The sequence below is a fragment of the Ruditapes philippinarum genome, unplaced genomic scaffold (genome assembly GCF_026571515.1).
Source record: "Ruditapes philippinarum isolate M1 unplaced genomic scaffold, ASM2657151v2 ctg2708_1_1_1_1, whole genome shotgun sequence".
Taxonomy (NCBI): domain Eukaryota; kingdom Metazoa; phylum Mollusca; class Bivalvia; order Venerida; family Veneridae; genus Ruditapes; species Ruditapes philippinarum.
Window position 1 is genome coordinate 45,219 of NW_026856231.1, and position 15,631 is coordinate 60,849.

Genomic DNA, 15,631 nt, shown 5'->3' on the forward strand with positions numbered 1-15,631 from the left:
GGCTCGGTAACCCGTATTGTTGGCTTTAAATATGTATTGAACATAGCATATACAAAGATCGTGCAAGTTTAAATAAGTCCTATTAAATTATGCTTAACAGTTTTCAATATGTTACTGTAGCAAAAGTTGCCGCCCGGTTAACTCAATACGTTGACCGTTGGACTGAGAATCAGGCGACCAGGGTTCAATTCCCGGACGGTGCAGGTCACTTACGTTGTAATTGATTATGAAATCCTTTCAACGGCCATTCACACTTACTTAGATCTGCTTTTGCATGTACGAAAGTTATGAGTAACTTGCGGAAGTGAAAGAAACTAGTACTGGTATCTGATTGACAGCTTGCAAGGAACAATGCGGTGGCTGAACTGTGCTCTATTGAATTCAGTGTGACTTATTGTCGTGATCCGGAGTGAAAACTACCATCACCAACACCCCTGGCAAAAAATGTTTGAAGATGGGAAATTTCAGTACGTTAATAAGTGCATCGCAAAAATCTTTTTATCGACACACATGCAGTCGTCTTCCAAGTATTTGCCTAATACACAATAAAATTCCGCTATAATAGCAAAAGACCAATTAACGAATGATAATTTTACGCTACATGGATTAACATGTTATAGATATACAGTACTTAAGTCAAACATAAGCAAAAAAAAAAAAAAAAACAAAAAAAAAAAAAAAAAAAACAAAAAAAAAAAAAAAAAAAAAAAAAAACACGTTCCCTGTTGTTAAAATATGAAACCAAGAAAAAAATAACCAATTAACGAGCACCTGAATATCACTTTCTATCGTTATCCCTTTTCTCTCGTCACATTAAGTAAACACCAGAAAAATGAGCCAATCAATGAGCGGGAAACTAATAGTACTGCATTCCAGATAACGCATTCTGCATTTATGATACAAAGTCATTAAAAAGGTCGCATACGTCAAGTTTTTCGGCAACCTCTGGCATTGATACTAATCTTAAGACATTTTATAATACTGCACGATTGTAACGTTGCTTTTCACTCGATAATCGTGACTTTTATATAGTTTTATCTATACGACCGCTGTCCATTTATAAAGAATTCTTGCTTTTTCTCTTAAAAAGAAGTTTGCAGTATTATAAATTCGTAATAAATATTCCCGACAGGTTATATGGCCGTATATAAATGGTTGTTTGCAATATCCCTCGCCTAGCGGCTCGGGGTATATTTACAAACAACCGTTTATATTGGGTCATATAACCAGTCAAACGTCTTTATAACTAATACTATACACGGCTGCTATCGTTTTTTCTCTTTAAAAGGAGTAGGCTTTAATATAAATTCGTTATAAATATTCTTGACAGGTTATATGACCGTATACAAACGGTTGTTTGCGATATAAACCTCGCCTGGCGGCTCGGATATATTTCCAAACAACCGTTATACTAAGAGCCATATAACCTGTCATTTTTTTTAAAACTAATAATATATCTTAAGGATTAATAAGGTTAATTTACTGCCAGTCCTAAAGTTACCTTGCTACAGTCGATAAGAATCTATAAAAATATTGATATACACACTCTGATAAAACATTCATTATAGGACTTTATATTGAAAAAGAAATTAATTTGATCAACATTGAAAATCGTTATATTCTTTGATAAAATACCCGCTTACAAGTAATAATACCGATCATTGCTAGGGAAAAAAGACATCTGAGAAATATTTGTATTTGTTTTGCTAATGAAAAATCGTTGAACAGTATTTATATGTTTTTTGTAAAATACAAACAATTAAACCATAATAAATAAAACCTAAATAATAATATGAGAATGCAAATATAAAAGGGATTACGATCGAACTTTTGAATAAAGGCAATTGTTATTTTAAGCTCACGTTTCAATATTTATTTTTTATAATCGTTTGTCTAATATTGTCTATAAATGAAAAGTCTTGTAATTTAATGAGCCATTTAACTATATCGAATTGATTGAGTTACAGAAAAAGTTAACGATTTAATAATTTCGTTCTTTTTTGTTCTGTTATTTTATTTGCATCGAATTGATTGCGTTAAGAAAAATTTAAACAGTTTTATAAGTGAGTTCGTTGTTTATTTGGTTATTTTATTTGTGTTTTATAAGTGTTCATTAAGTAAATTTGGATGATAGAAAATGATAACGTTCGGGAATAACAGACATGGATTACAATTATGTGTTCTATGTAAGTTTTTTTTTTCACTTTAATTTTCGCGGACACATTAACAAATTAAACTGTTTGTGAAAATAATATTCATGTTATAGCAATAACAATGATATCTAATAATAATATATAAAAATGTATAGAAAATAGCTGATGTCATATATTTTGAACCGGGGAAGGGATAGCGAGGGGTGGTTAAAGTGTATAAAGCTATATATCTGCTTCAAAAAATATTGTTTAAATTTAAAAAAAAAAGAATACTTCCAAAACGCTTGAATGAAATAAGCATGGCATTAAAAGCAAATGACGCATGCACAAAATCCTTGCTAAACGGATGAATTTTAATATAATTATAACAAATAAAATTTTGTTCTGGAACATTTTATTCTGTTTACGTACATTATTCATGTGTATTAAATAACAGAGACAGTCTGTATTACAACTTATTTGGAAATCAACCATATAATGATGGCACCAATGTGATTTTACTTTTGATAAGTTTTATAAAAATTAGTTCATAAGATGTAGATTTATACCCGTTAATGAAAACGATAGAACTGGAGCTGAAACAACAAAATGAGCCGCGTCACGACAAAAACAACATAATGGGTTTGCGACCAACATGGTTCAAGACCAGCCTGCTCATCCGCGCAGTCTGATCATCCGCGCAGTCTGATCAGGATCCATGCTGTTCGCTTACAAACCCTATTACAAGGAAAAATCTGATAGCAAACAGCATGGATCCCGATCAGACTGTGCGGATGCGCAGTCTGGTCTGGATCCATGCTGGTCGCAAACGTACTATTGGTTTTGTCGTGACACGGCTCATATGTTCTACGGTATTGTTTCTATTTTAGTATTGTGTGTTGTGTATGTCGAAGCCAAAGTACCACCAGTCTATTCTAAAGAGCTTGAGACGGACCTTCGACAATGGTTGTTTGATTCTTACGAAGTAATGCAACGCCCGATGAAGAAGAACGACGTCCGGGTATCTTTAAATCTGTTGTCACTTAATTCATTAGTAAGTATATAAATATATGTTATATTCCAGGCAATCCATTTTTTTAAATTACCTACAGGCGCATCTATATAATATAGATGGCCTGGCACTTTGTTCAATAAACTGGGAAGGTGTTCCGATGATATTTTTAAAGTCGAAACCTGACCTGTCTAGCAAATAATTAACTCTCTTTGACAATGATCTCAAGTCTACGGTGTGTGTGTTCCTGCATATGATCTTTTTTACGGGTGGAATATACGTAAAGGCTTAAGTGTTTAGTAAAGTTGACATTGTGAAAATGCTTTTCATGGACCGCAGCAATAGTCCAAAACAGTAAATAGGCTATACATTGGCGCTAACCTTTGTTCATAAACAGATATTCAATTCATTTTTGAGGTTTGATTTCCAAACTCCCCGCATTGACCAAATAAATGTAGCTTGAAGAATAATATACAAGCTATAATAATAACAAAACAGATTCTGTACGGAAATGTGTATTAGAGGAGAAATAAAAAAAATTGCACTTGATACTAGAATCAACAAATGAAACTAATGTTTAGCAATTTTAACGTAAATGTTTTATATTTCTTTTGACATACAAAAAAGATGGATAATACAGAATAATGTATAAATAAAACAAAACAATATTTAACAACCCTGAGAGGTAATCCACTGCGGCTTTTTAACATGGCGGGACTGGAAATCTTTTTTCGAGATTAATGTTCGAGTTCATCTAGATCTAAACCAATAACTTGCAAAATTTCAGATCATTCGCTCCATTTGTTCAAGAATAATTTTTCTATTTGTAAAATATGAGTAAAGATTTAAAAGCGTTGCAACGCTTATCACTCAAATTTGGCTATGAATAGAACAGAAATATGGTTTTGAATTTACTTCTGAGTATATTTCTTACATATCTTTTGCAAATCTTCCTGTTTCAAGTGCCGAAGCTGTTATATGTAAAACATTCAAATTTCATATATTGACGTTCTTAGACAACAGTGGAGAAGTAATCCAAATGTGAATATCCTTTATCATAATTGTATCTATAATGTTACTGATTATTTGTTGTTCTGAATCTATGGAACGCCTAGGTTACGTTTATCTCTTTGTTTAATTTTCAGGATATCAAAGAACAAAAACTGTCTATAGCTGCTTATTTTTCAATTGTAAGTATAATAGTTATTTTATACTTTCCTGTATATCTAATAGTTTACTTGTGTACATGTATACGACTTTAAAAGCAAAGGGATATTTTTAACTCAGATTACTTATTCAAACTCATTCACTCACAATGTCGTTCATAAAGTGTAAAAAAGAAACTTTATAAATGATTATAACTTCTAACACAATCAACACACAATATAAATATTAAATTTAATTATCTAGTCAATTAAATTCAAGCATATGTTTTTTATATGCCATTCATTGAGATTCAAAAAAGTAATAGCTTTTATTAGTTGTATCATAGTTTGGGGACCTTTTCTGTTGAAATTCTGTCATCCATTTTTTTCTGGGGTTACATATTGCGACGACAGGGAAAGAGATAACGATAGAAAAGTCATTATCAGATATTCGTACATTGGTTACTTATTTCTGGGATCTCATATTGCGGCGACAGGGCACGTTTTTTTTGCCTATGATACAAAAGAGAAAGAACAATTCACTCGGCAATCTGATACGATGGTATAGTGTAATTAAGAAGTATACGATGGTAAAGTGTAATTAAGAAATATACGATGGTATAGTGTAATTAAGAAATATACGATGCTATAGTGTAATTAAGAAATATACGATGTTATAGCGTAATTAAGAAATATACGATGCTATAGTGTAATTAAGAAATCTACGATGCTATAGTGTAATTAAGAAATATACGATGCTATAGTGTAACTAAGAAATATACGATGCTATAGTGTAATTAAGAAATATACGATGCTATAGTGTAATTAAGAAATTTATTAAAAACGTTAATATTACGCTACTGTAGCCTAATGACACTTTGATGTGGCGTCATTTGCGTAATGTTAAACCGCGCTAATGCTAGCGGTACACTAAATAAAAGGCGCGTCAATAAAATATGATTCATTTCAGCCGTAAACGGTTCTTATTTTGGATTAGTGTGTTATACACGTATACTAAATATCGTGAACTCGTTGAATAAAACAATTTTATGCTCGATAGAAGCTCGCATAATACGATTTTACCCAACACAGTCAATAAACTTAGTAAAAAATCAACACTCATTTAATATTTCTCTATGCACTATTAAAGCACAAATAATTTATACAAACATAACAATATTGACTTGAAAGAAATCGGTTTATTATTATGAAAAGTAAAAAGTAAATTCTTTAACAAAGTATAAAAACAAAATACACTGGTCTTCATTTTATTTTGAATTTGAATAACAAATTACAGGATTACAAAAGATCAAAATATGTATATTTTAATTAGCATACAATAGATATGTTTTCTTCCTCCAAAAAATGTGGCAAAGTATGGTTGCTTTATCATTTAAGTTATTGAAAAATTACTGTAATGTAAACGGTTATTAAAGAAAATAATAAGTGTGTAAAAAAGAACACAGTAAATTCATTAAAACTAATATAATTGTTTAATGTTGTGAATTTTATGAGACCTGTTCAATAATTTATATAGAGTAATTGATCTCTACTGCAAAAATAAGCTTTTTTTGGCATGTGAAATATATCGAATAGACATTTAAAAAGCGTGAACTAAACGCCTCTTAAATAATTACCATACTTCAGTCTTGAAATTTTTAATGTATAATTACTAGAACAATTACTAAGAAAAAGGCACATTTAATAATAATAATAATAATAATACTAATAATAATAATAATAATAATAATAATAATAATAATAATATTAATAATAATAATAATAATAATAATAATAATAATAAAGACTTTATTTAACGAGAGAACTCATTTGAACAAACATATCAATCCATGAGGCCCTCAACAAGGAATAATATAAATTTAACATATTCAAACTATTAAAATACATAAATGTAAAAACATACAGGAGATTATCAATTTGTATACATCAATGCATGATAAAACCTCAAGTATAAGGTTTTAAAATGGTTAACAGATGTAGCAGACTTAATATAACCAGGAAAGCCGTTCCAAATACAAGATCCAGAATAAACAAAAGACTTACGAAATTGTTCAGAATTAGGTCTAGGGGTATAAAGTTGAAAATCAGATGATGAACGCAAAATGCGAGTATGAACATCTGACGATAAAATGAAATTATTCAATAAATAGGAAGACGCCTGATTATTCATTATTTATGCCTTAGAAATTCAAATCTTTTATATATGTTGTTTAGAAATGTCAACCATGTGTTTAACAACTCACAAAAGTAGGCACAGGACGTGAAGTAATGCGATTTACGATAGCAAAATGCAAACAAAATAGTATTTTAGTTTCAATGCAAAATAATAATTCACTTTAATTATACCTGTTGCCAACAAAACATAGTTCATCTATGTGGAAAATGAGTTTCATCTTTTTGGAACTGTAACAATATAACAAAAAATAAAAGTTTTTGAAAAATGAAAATGACAGCTTTTCCTGATGCATAATGCACATTTAAATATTATAAAACAATAATAATGGCGTACAATTTTATAAGACTGCAAGTTGTTAAAGGGACTCCACTGAGGTTTTTTGACATGACGGGACTGGAAATATTTTTTTTTTGAGATTATTACTCCATTTGATGTAGATCTATACTAATAACTTATGTGCAAAATTTCAGATCATTAGCTTGCTCCGTTTTTCCAGAATAATTATTATAATAGTGAAAAATGACCCAAAATTGAAAAGCGTTTAAACGCTTTTCACTCAAATCGGACTGAGAATAGCACAAACATATGATTTTCAATGTATTTCTTGTATATTTCTTGGTTATATTTTATTAATATTTCTCTTTTTAAGTGCTCATGTTTATCTATGTGAAAAATTTAAATTTTATGTTTTTAGGCTTATAAACCTCAGTGGAGTTCCTTTAAAATGGGGATTTCATTTTGTAATGTTTATGTTTTCAATATACACGACAATTGTGAATGGGTGAATTTATTTTTCTCACTGAAGTTATATTGGACCATTTAACAAGTTACAATTCAAATTATTATTAATAATATGCAATGTTTTTGAATAGTGTTAGAGTAAGTTGAGTGTATGACAATTCATAAAATGTTCAACTCATAATTAGTAAGGAAGATAATTAAAACTTATATTTAAATGTTAATATGTTGAATTCTGCTTAAGCCGGTGCTAGGGGGCATGGAAGGTAGATTGCACTTCCAAATACCGTCCATGAACAGGCTCAATCAAAACGAGGCTACGGTATTTTTTAATTTCTGCTATTTTGAGTGTTCTGTACGGGTTCTTTTTTTATTTTTTCTTATAAGAGGTGTGGAAGTACTATGTTTATTTTTTTTATTGTCTCGTAACCAAGGGTCAAACCTGATTGTCCTCTTTGCTAACATTAAGTGGTAAGAGCAAGGAAGCGTGGGTGCTTGATATAACCTCAAAACTTTGTTCTTTTTTGAGAAAAAAAATTACAAAGTTAAAAGACGTTAACGTTGACGTTGACGTTAAAGATAAAAATAATTTACCCTTGAAATAGGATATTGAATGAAATGTCAGTTCAATAAATTCAGTATTGAACTTATACAAATTTAATATTCTATTTTTCGCTTATCCAAAATAAAGACCGTTTAAAAAGTGAAAAAGAATTTTTTTTTTCATTGACGCGCCTTTAGTGTAACGCTAACATTTATCAATCTTTACACTACGTTTGTATAACGCAAATGGCGTCACGTTAAAATACACGCACGATCTTGCGATACCATTTACGGAATCGCAGAAGTGACATGCGTATATGATAAATATGAATTAGTAACAATAAGCAAACTTTAGAAGTATTTATTTATTTCATTGAATATCTTTAAAAAATCAAAATGTTAATTTAAAAATTAACAAATGACGTTAGGGGTTGCTGTTCTTTCAATAATTTATTATTATAATAAATGAATTGACTTTAATTTCAGTCGTGGAAGGATATAAGGCTGGCATGGATTTCGAACGACACATATAGCAATATAAAGTTTATGTTTAGTAATGAATTACATGTTTGGAAGCCTCCGATCATCATTGAAAATTCGTAAGTTTTTTATTCTAACATTTAGAATATATATATGGTAGAACACTGGATTTGTAAACAAGGCTAGATCTTCGGACGTGGCGGCATTACCCCGTTGCAGTTGATTAGTTATTTCAGAAGCCATGTTGTGGGAGAAATTGGTAATTACTGGTTAGTTACCCAGGACAGACGGTTAGGTTGACCGACTATCAAGAAATGACTAAACATAATTGTACATAACTCAGTAGAATTTGTACATGGCAAACTTCGACGTCTAATCTGTGATATGCAGGCTTCATAACCTCTGATCCCCTTTCAAAATTCCATTTTATTTACTTCCTCCCATTGTTTTTTCGTTAAGGCCACACACTATGGATGTTTTCTAAATTCAAAAATTCACCATTACCATGTTTAATTCTGCTTAAGCCGGTGGTAAAGGGGGTGTACGGTAACTTGCACTTTCCAATACCGTCCATGAACAGACTCAATTAACCAAGCTTGTATCACGTTCAATATTGTCGTTTTGTAGGGATTCCGTTTTTTTCTCTGTTCATTTAAAGTATATGAATCACATGTATGTAATTTGCGTTTCAGAGTTGATGACATTGATGTTATTTCAAGGCCAAGTGTTCCCATGAGAATTATTAGCATTGGTAAAATAGTATGGCTACCAGGTAATACAATAAATGAGCCGCGTCACGAGAAAACCAACGTAATGGGTTTGCGACCAGCATGGATCCAGACCAGTCTGCGCATCCGCGCAGTCTGATCAGGATCCATGCTGTTCGCTTACAAACCATATCACTAGTAGAGAATCTGATAGCGAACAGCATGGATCCTGATCAGACTGCGCAGATGGATCCATGCTGGTCGCAAACGCATTATGTTTGTTTTGTCATGACGCGGCTCAAATATGTCCTTTATTTAGTATTATATTCATCGTTGACATGACCTTATAGTTTCTGATGCACATAAGTTATTGGTATTTAAGACTTCAAACAGAAATTTTTGTTTTTTCATGTAAAAAATAACAACTAAATGTCACCTTTCCCTTTAAGTAAAATTTATCCTTACTGATAATCAACATTTTAATTTATTCAATTAACTTTGATGCAAGCATCGGGACTGGCCCTGGTTAAGATAATTACAAATGAATAGTTTTATTAATATCACATCTATATCAGTTATTCCCACATTTTCCAATCATTGATATCATAAACGTTCAGAGCAAATCAATAACACTTGGCGTGAACATAAAAACATCCTTTAATAGTTTTTTTTGCAAATAAATTATGTATACAAATAATACAGAATATACCTCTCTTTTATTCTTGCAGCTGGAATTTTCACCACACATTGTCAGAGTTCTGTCACATACTGGCCGTTGGATACACAGACTTGTGACGTCATTCTCAGTTCATGGTCATACACTGCCAACGAAGTCAGTCTCGATTTTGATGACAAGCAAATAGTAACGTCGTTTTATCAAGGTACGATAACATAAAAAAATTAATTGATTAGCACATTAAACCTAGCATAAATCTTAGAAACTTACGGATTATATAGAGATTATATAGCGATTTCCGACATACCCTTTGACCTTTCAAAAGTCGAAAATACCATGTCGAAGTTTGCTATGTACAAATCATAAAAATTTGAAATAACAAAATCTAGGAGAACTTATTATATAGGAAACTTTATTAAATTTTAACATATACGTACGTTTTAAAATATCATCCTTTGTAAATTTCGTAGTTTAAATACTATAGGCCAATTGAGCTAGCAATTTGTAAATACATTTATTAACGTATAATAAATTTAAATTCATCGAGTCAGCTATTCACATAAAATTCAAACCATATAAAATGGGCACTGTTAAGAATTTTGTCACTGATAAAAAAGTTGTTGAATCAAAATTTTACAGGCAAAAAGAGAATAAAAAGAATGGTAATTGACTAAGGCACGTTATTGAAAAACCCTTTATTTCCCCATAACAATCAATAAAAGTAGGTTTTCTTAAATTCAGTAACACAATCCATTGAGCTCCTTGCTAAAAATTTACAATTTCCTTAACTTTTCTTCGCCAACCATATTTTTAAAAAGATTATTCTAAACATGTAGGCAATATTATAAAATTTACATTAAATTTTTCAGAATAAGGTAAAATGGAACTTGAGCAAAGAATATTCCTCCGTCGTTGCCGAGAGAGAATTTGAGAGTTTTAGTCGGCTTATCTTCACGCTCACATTCCGGCGGCGACCTTTGTTTCACATGCTGAACACTTTTTTCCCAGTGTAATGGGTTCTTACGAACGTAAATTAGATATAGCCGTTTATTGTTTTGTATTGAGCCGCGCCGACAAAACCAAAATAGTGCATTTGCGAAAAGCAGGATCCAACCAGGGCGCCAGTCGATCAGGATCCATGCTATCGTTTACAAACCAAGCATAAAATAAACAAAAATGAAACGCAGGCTGCTGATCCATGCTGTCAAAACCCTTATGGTTTGTAATGGCGTGCTCTTTTTCAACAAAAATGAAGATTTTAGAAATTTTAAACATTAATAATTATTATTTACGAACTATTTTTGGGATTTAACATAAAATAATCATTGTTTTTAAGGAACATCGTTGGTTGTTTTTAACGCACACATTCACCGTAAAGATCATTTGTGATTCCAGCTTTATTGGAAGAAGACCCAAGTACTCCTGTGATTTAAGCACCTAAAAAAATTTTAATTACTTAATGGATTGGACAAAAGCAGGGCCATTCCCATAAATATGTTAATTTTAAATTTATACCCGCTAAACCATAACAATGAAAAATACAGAAATTTTTAATATTTCAAAATTTGAACTGTTAATGTAATATCTCCAGATTGTCTTCTAAATAATCACGAAAGAGGTTTTCATGTAAAAAGTAATAGTTAGTAGGACAATCAAAAAGCTTTAAAAGGTATGACATTTTAACAAATTTTTAATTGTAATAAATTTGTAATTCCAGATTGAACAAATTACATGGACCACATGGAAAAATAATTATTTTATTTCTTTGTCCTCAACAGGTAGCAATATTCAAACTAGTCCAGAGTCTAGGTGAAAGAGTTTGGATTGGCCTAAACTTTATATATTTGCCCTATGCTGTCATTAGTTCTTATATTGAAAGTATTCCAAAACAATATCTTTTTCATCTGTTATGTATTTGTTTATTTTAATAATTTTAAGGTTTTTAAAAGTTCAATGAAAAAATATGTGAATTAGGGTATAAACAATTAATTACTTAAATTGAAAAGGTCATCCAAAAATTGTTAAACTTTTCAATTAAATTGAAACCTATGTACAGATATCCTTGTACAACACCTTGTGTTAAAGTTTATTTACCAAAAAATTCTTAAAAAAAAAAAAAAAAAAAAAAAAAAAAAAAAAAAAAAAAAAAAAAAAAAAAAAAAAAAAAAAAAAAAAAAAAAAAAACCCGGGCCCGTAAAAACGGGGAGTTTATTTTAATTACCACTCAAATTTTTTTTTGGGAAAGTTGGGGGGGAAAAAACACTTAATTATTTTTTAAATTAAAAAATATTTTATAGAAACCAGATACATTAATTTCTTTTCACCACAAACGTCTTCTTTTTCTAAAAATTTTGGCCCCGACCTTTTAACACTGCCCACTGGGGGAAAAAACCTTTCCCAAAATTTTTAAAGATTTTCATCAGTTTTTCAAAGCTTTTGTTTTTAATGCTTTCCCAAAAGATGAGTTTCAAAAAGTTACATGTGACGACGTTGAGATTCACAATGAAAAGAAGGTTGCTGTGGTAGAGGATATTGACACAAATGACACAAATGACAAGTATCATGCATGGGACACTGAAGAGGATAGTATTGAAGAAGACGAGGAGCCATACAGAAAACAGTTCACATGGAAGGAGATAGCGCTGATGTTGGACAAAGTAACAATGTACGTTTATTTGGTCCTTGTGACAGGATTCACCATTGTTTCCATGGCTGTTATGATGAATCATTTCTACAGGTTGTATTAGAGATAAAGGGTTTGATGAAACTTCACCAAGATGTCATTAAGTTCTGACGTCATAATACAGCAATGATGTCTTCAAGGATTTTCAGTAGCGATCGTAACAATATCTCTAGTAATATAAAGCAAATAATATACTAATTTTCAAATTTTCCAAAACGTAATGTGGACTAAAATATGCAACAAATGAACTTGCAATGAATATAATTTGAAATATCAAAATGAAACAAGTGATTTCTCTGAACATCAGATATCGTATTAGCGTGTGCAATCATCCATAATACATATTGCACCCTAGCTATTAAACTTCTACAATAATATTCTTGTTGATTCTTCGTTAACCCTGGTCCAAAGGAGACACAACACTGTTCTCATGTGACATTCAATTTACATCCTATAAAATAGGTAGTTTAAAAAGTCGTTTGCATTTACCAGTTTCCGTTGGCTTTCCGCTACCTGTGTTTACTTACTCACAAACAATCTATGCGTCTTGCTTGGTCATTGATATAAATTTTTTTTCCATGAAGGATATTTCTACCTCACCTTTATTCTCATCTAGTACCCTACCTTTAGATCAAGACCATTATTGTCGGACTCAACAGAATGTGAAACCTGTGTACCTAAAGACCAATCACATGATCGCGTTTGTTCTTGTATCCACGCATTTCAGCCCACACCCAACAAAAATATACTACACTAACACCTAGTGGTTCTTACCCATATCTTCTTTTAGTTATCAACCGCCACCTCAAGCGACCTCATGGTTCCTGGTTAAGGCTTTGTGTTTCTTTGTTGAAATTCGCATAAACCGGTGCTGGGGACGTGGAAAGTAGCTTGCACTTTCCATACCGTCCCACGCGTGAACATGCTCAATTAAACCGAGCCTGCAAATTATTATTTTTCCGTGATGGGCTTATTTAGGGATTCTTTTTTCTCTATATTTTTAAGTCATGTGTGCAATTTCAGATAGCTCACTCACTTTTTCTATTATAACCGACTCACCAACAAAATTAATTTGTACTCCACAGCTGTGAAATCAGGCTTTTCTGACGCCCAGTTAAAGAAATTGTATGCATCCTTGATAACAGTCTTACCTTTATTGATAGATACATCGGCTCTCTTTTCAACATACCGCTCAACCCGCCACAGGGACTCTTACGTGACTGTTTTCGAAAAATTCCAAACTGCCCCACATTTATAAAAAATCAACGATGTCAGATCAGTTTGTTTCTGTATTGGGAAGTGAGAGAATCGATTCAATCATGACATACTCGAACAGTGGGGCCATATTGTTTAATATCTGTCAATATATTATCAAGCAATGCAGCAACGTTCTTGCGTTGTGTGCTAATGTGTCTGATATAATTACTATACTTTTGTGTGCAGGTGTATTATTATTATGGTCATAGTACAAGACAACGGGATGCATCGTAACTGCTGTTTTGTTTTAGTAAACGGAGTACCGTATATTTCTTGAGAGCTACGACATGAGAAATTTTCTGCAAAATCCATATGGATAACGACATAATTCTCAGGTGAGTCCAGTTCAAATTGTTTAATCTGCTGATACTGTGTCTTAACACTATCAACATGATCTTTGCAATCTCCCTTTGTGTCTGTACATAGCTAATAAACTCTAGATCCGTCATCTCCGTTTCAACTATTCTTTTGATTGTGCCTATCTTTAACTTTGTGTTCAACGACAACGCGACCTTTACAGTGCCAACAATATTTTGTAAAATTACATCGTCAATTATTCCTTCCACAAAGGTGTCGTGGTTAAATAAAACTGATACTCCCTGTTGTTTCAGAACTCTAGCCATAAATACCATGATTTGATTGCGGGTACAAAGGCAACTGCTCCTTGATGAACGAACACAGTTGCAAATATTTTGGTCGTATTCTACACAATGTGGCGAACGACACAAAACACTCTGGATTTTCAGAATGCAATGTTTGGTAAAAATCTAACATATAATCAGTTAGCAACTTGTTTGATTAAAGTCATCATCGCTTGTTTGTCTACAATCCGCCCTTCCAGGCTGCATGCGGCTGTAATCATCTCTTAGTAAATTGCTGCTCTTCAAACTTTCGGGTTCTGTTCAAGTCATCGTGTTTGCTTTCTTATTTGTTGTACCTAGTTAGAGTCCCACTGTTTAGACTAACCTTTTAGCACAGAAACTTACTGCATCTGTGCTTCTTCAAGATTTTACCGACCACATGCTAATGGAATTCTCTTGGAGTAGCTTTATTGCTTTCAAGTTTCTTCCTGCATTGCTGACGTGCTGAGGCATTACCAAATGAAACAGCCTTTTTGAACTTTGCCTTTTGTGTTTTTGACATCGCTGCTGATCTCATTAGCTATTCTGTCTCTCGCTCGGTGTATATGGTAAGGTTTGTAAGCTTCTTTCTTTGTTCTGTTTTAAGCTTTCTTGAAGGTTCTAGATTCGGTTCAGCTCTCGCAACTCGGCAATTGTTTCTTAGCTTTCTTCAGTTCTTTGGTTTGTCGTTTTCTAGGTGCAGCTGCTCGATTTTGAAAATGCATTGCAACTACAAGACTTTCACCACGACGGATTTCTGATGACACATCAATACTTTCGTATCCGCTTGTGTCTATACTTTTTTCTTGATTTCTTTCTCGGTTTTGCTGGTTTCTTCTTCTCTGTCGGTAATGTCGTACAGCTTCGCATATTTTTCTTCGTCGTTCACATTTTTTTAGATGATTCAGTATTCCTGATATTACGTAGGTTTTGCGTCTGCGTTCGCGTTCTTTGTGTAAATGAGTCTCATTATCGGTCTCTTCAAAACGTTTTTTATAATCTCTACATAATCTCTAGATCTCAGTCCGAGATTTTACCATAATTTCCATATAATAAATAGAAATATATGTAGTGTTCGATACGTAAATTATGTAATGTTCGAGACCATAATTTAGACGAAAGGACATACTTTTTTTTCATAAAATTAAGTATAATGTTTAGTTATACACACATCTAAATAAAGGTCCTGACAGATTCTAAAAGTAGGTTGTAAATACGTATTTAAAAGAAAAAAACAGTGTCATTTTGTTTTATGATAATTACAGCAACTCATTTGATCGTTTTTGACAAACAAATACAAAATATACTGATACATACTAACCGTTAGGCAATTTAAACTTTTTAAAATTAAAAAAATCGTTTCATTCCGTTTTGAAAAGAAAGAAATTAATTTAATCTTACTGATAATAATGATCCTTACTAAAACATCGCGGATATTACC

At 31.8% G+C, this 15,631-nt stretch overlaps 1 protein-coding gene across 1 annotated transcript; it reads left to right on the plus strand.

Annotated features, from left to right (window-relative positions):
• Positions 1 to 1,948: 1,948 nt before the first annotated feature.
• Positions 1,949 to 12,377, plus strand: LOC132745880 (acetylcholine receptor subunit epsilon-like). Its single transcript, XM_060734889.1, has 7 exons — positions 1,949 to 2,186; positions 3,023 to 3,186; positions 4,290 to 4,334; positions 8,254 to 8,366; positions 8,940 to 9,019; positions 9,683 to 9,835; positions 12,091 to 12,377. Exons 1-7 carry the CDS (start codon positions 2,138 to 2,140, stop codon positions 12,375 to 12,377), a joined length of 891 nt encoding a protein of 296 aa, XP_060590872.1. The 5' UTR covers positions 1,949 to 2,137.
• The last annotated feature ends 3,254 nt before the right edge of the window (positions 12,378 to 15,631 follow it).

Coding starts and splice junctions, on each gene's coding strand:
- LOC132745880 (XM_060734889.1), top strand. CDS start 2,138: ATGATAACGTTCGGGAATAACAGACATGGATTACAATTATGTGTTCTA. Junction 2,187..3,022: donor ATTACAATTATGTGTTCTAT/GTAAGTTTTTTT, acceptor TTTCTATTTTAG/TATTGTGTGTTGTGTATGTC. Junction 9,836..12,090: donor AGTAACGTCGTTTTATCAAG/GTACGATAACAT, acceptor CTTTCCCAAAAG/ATGAGTTTCAAAAAGTTACA.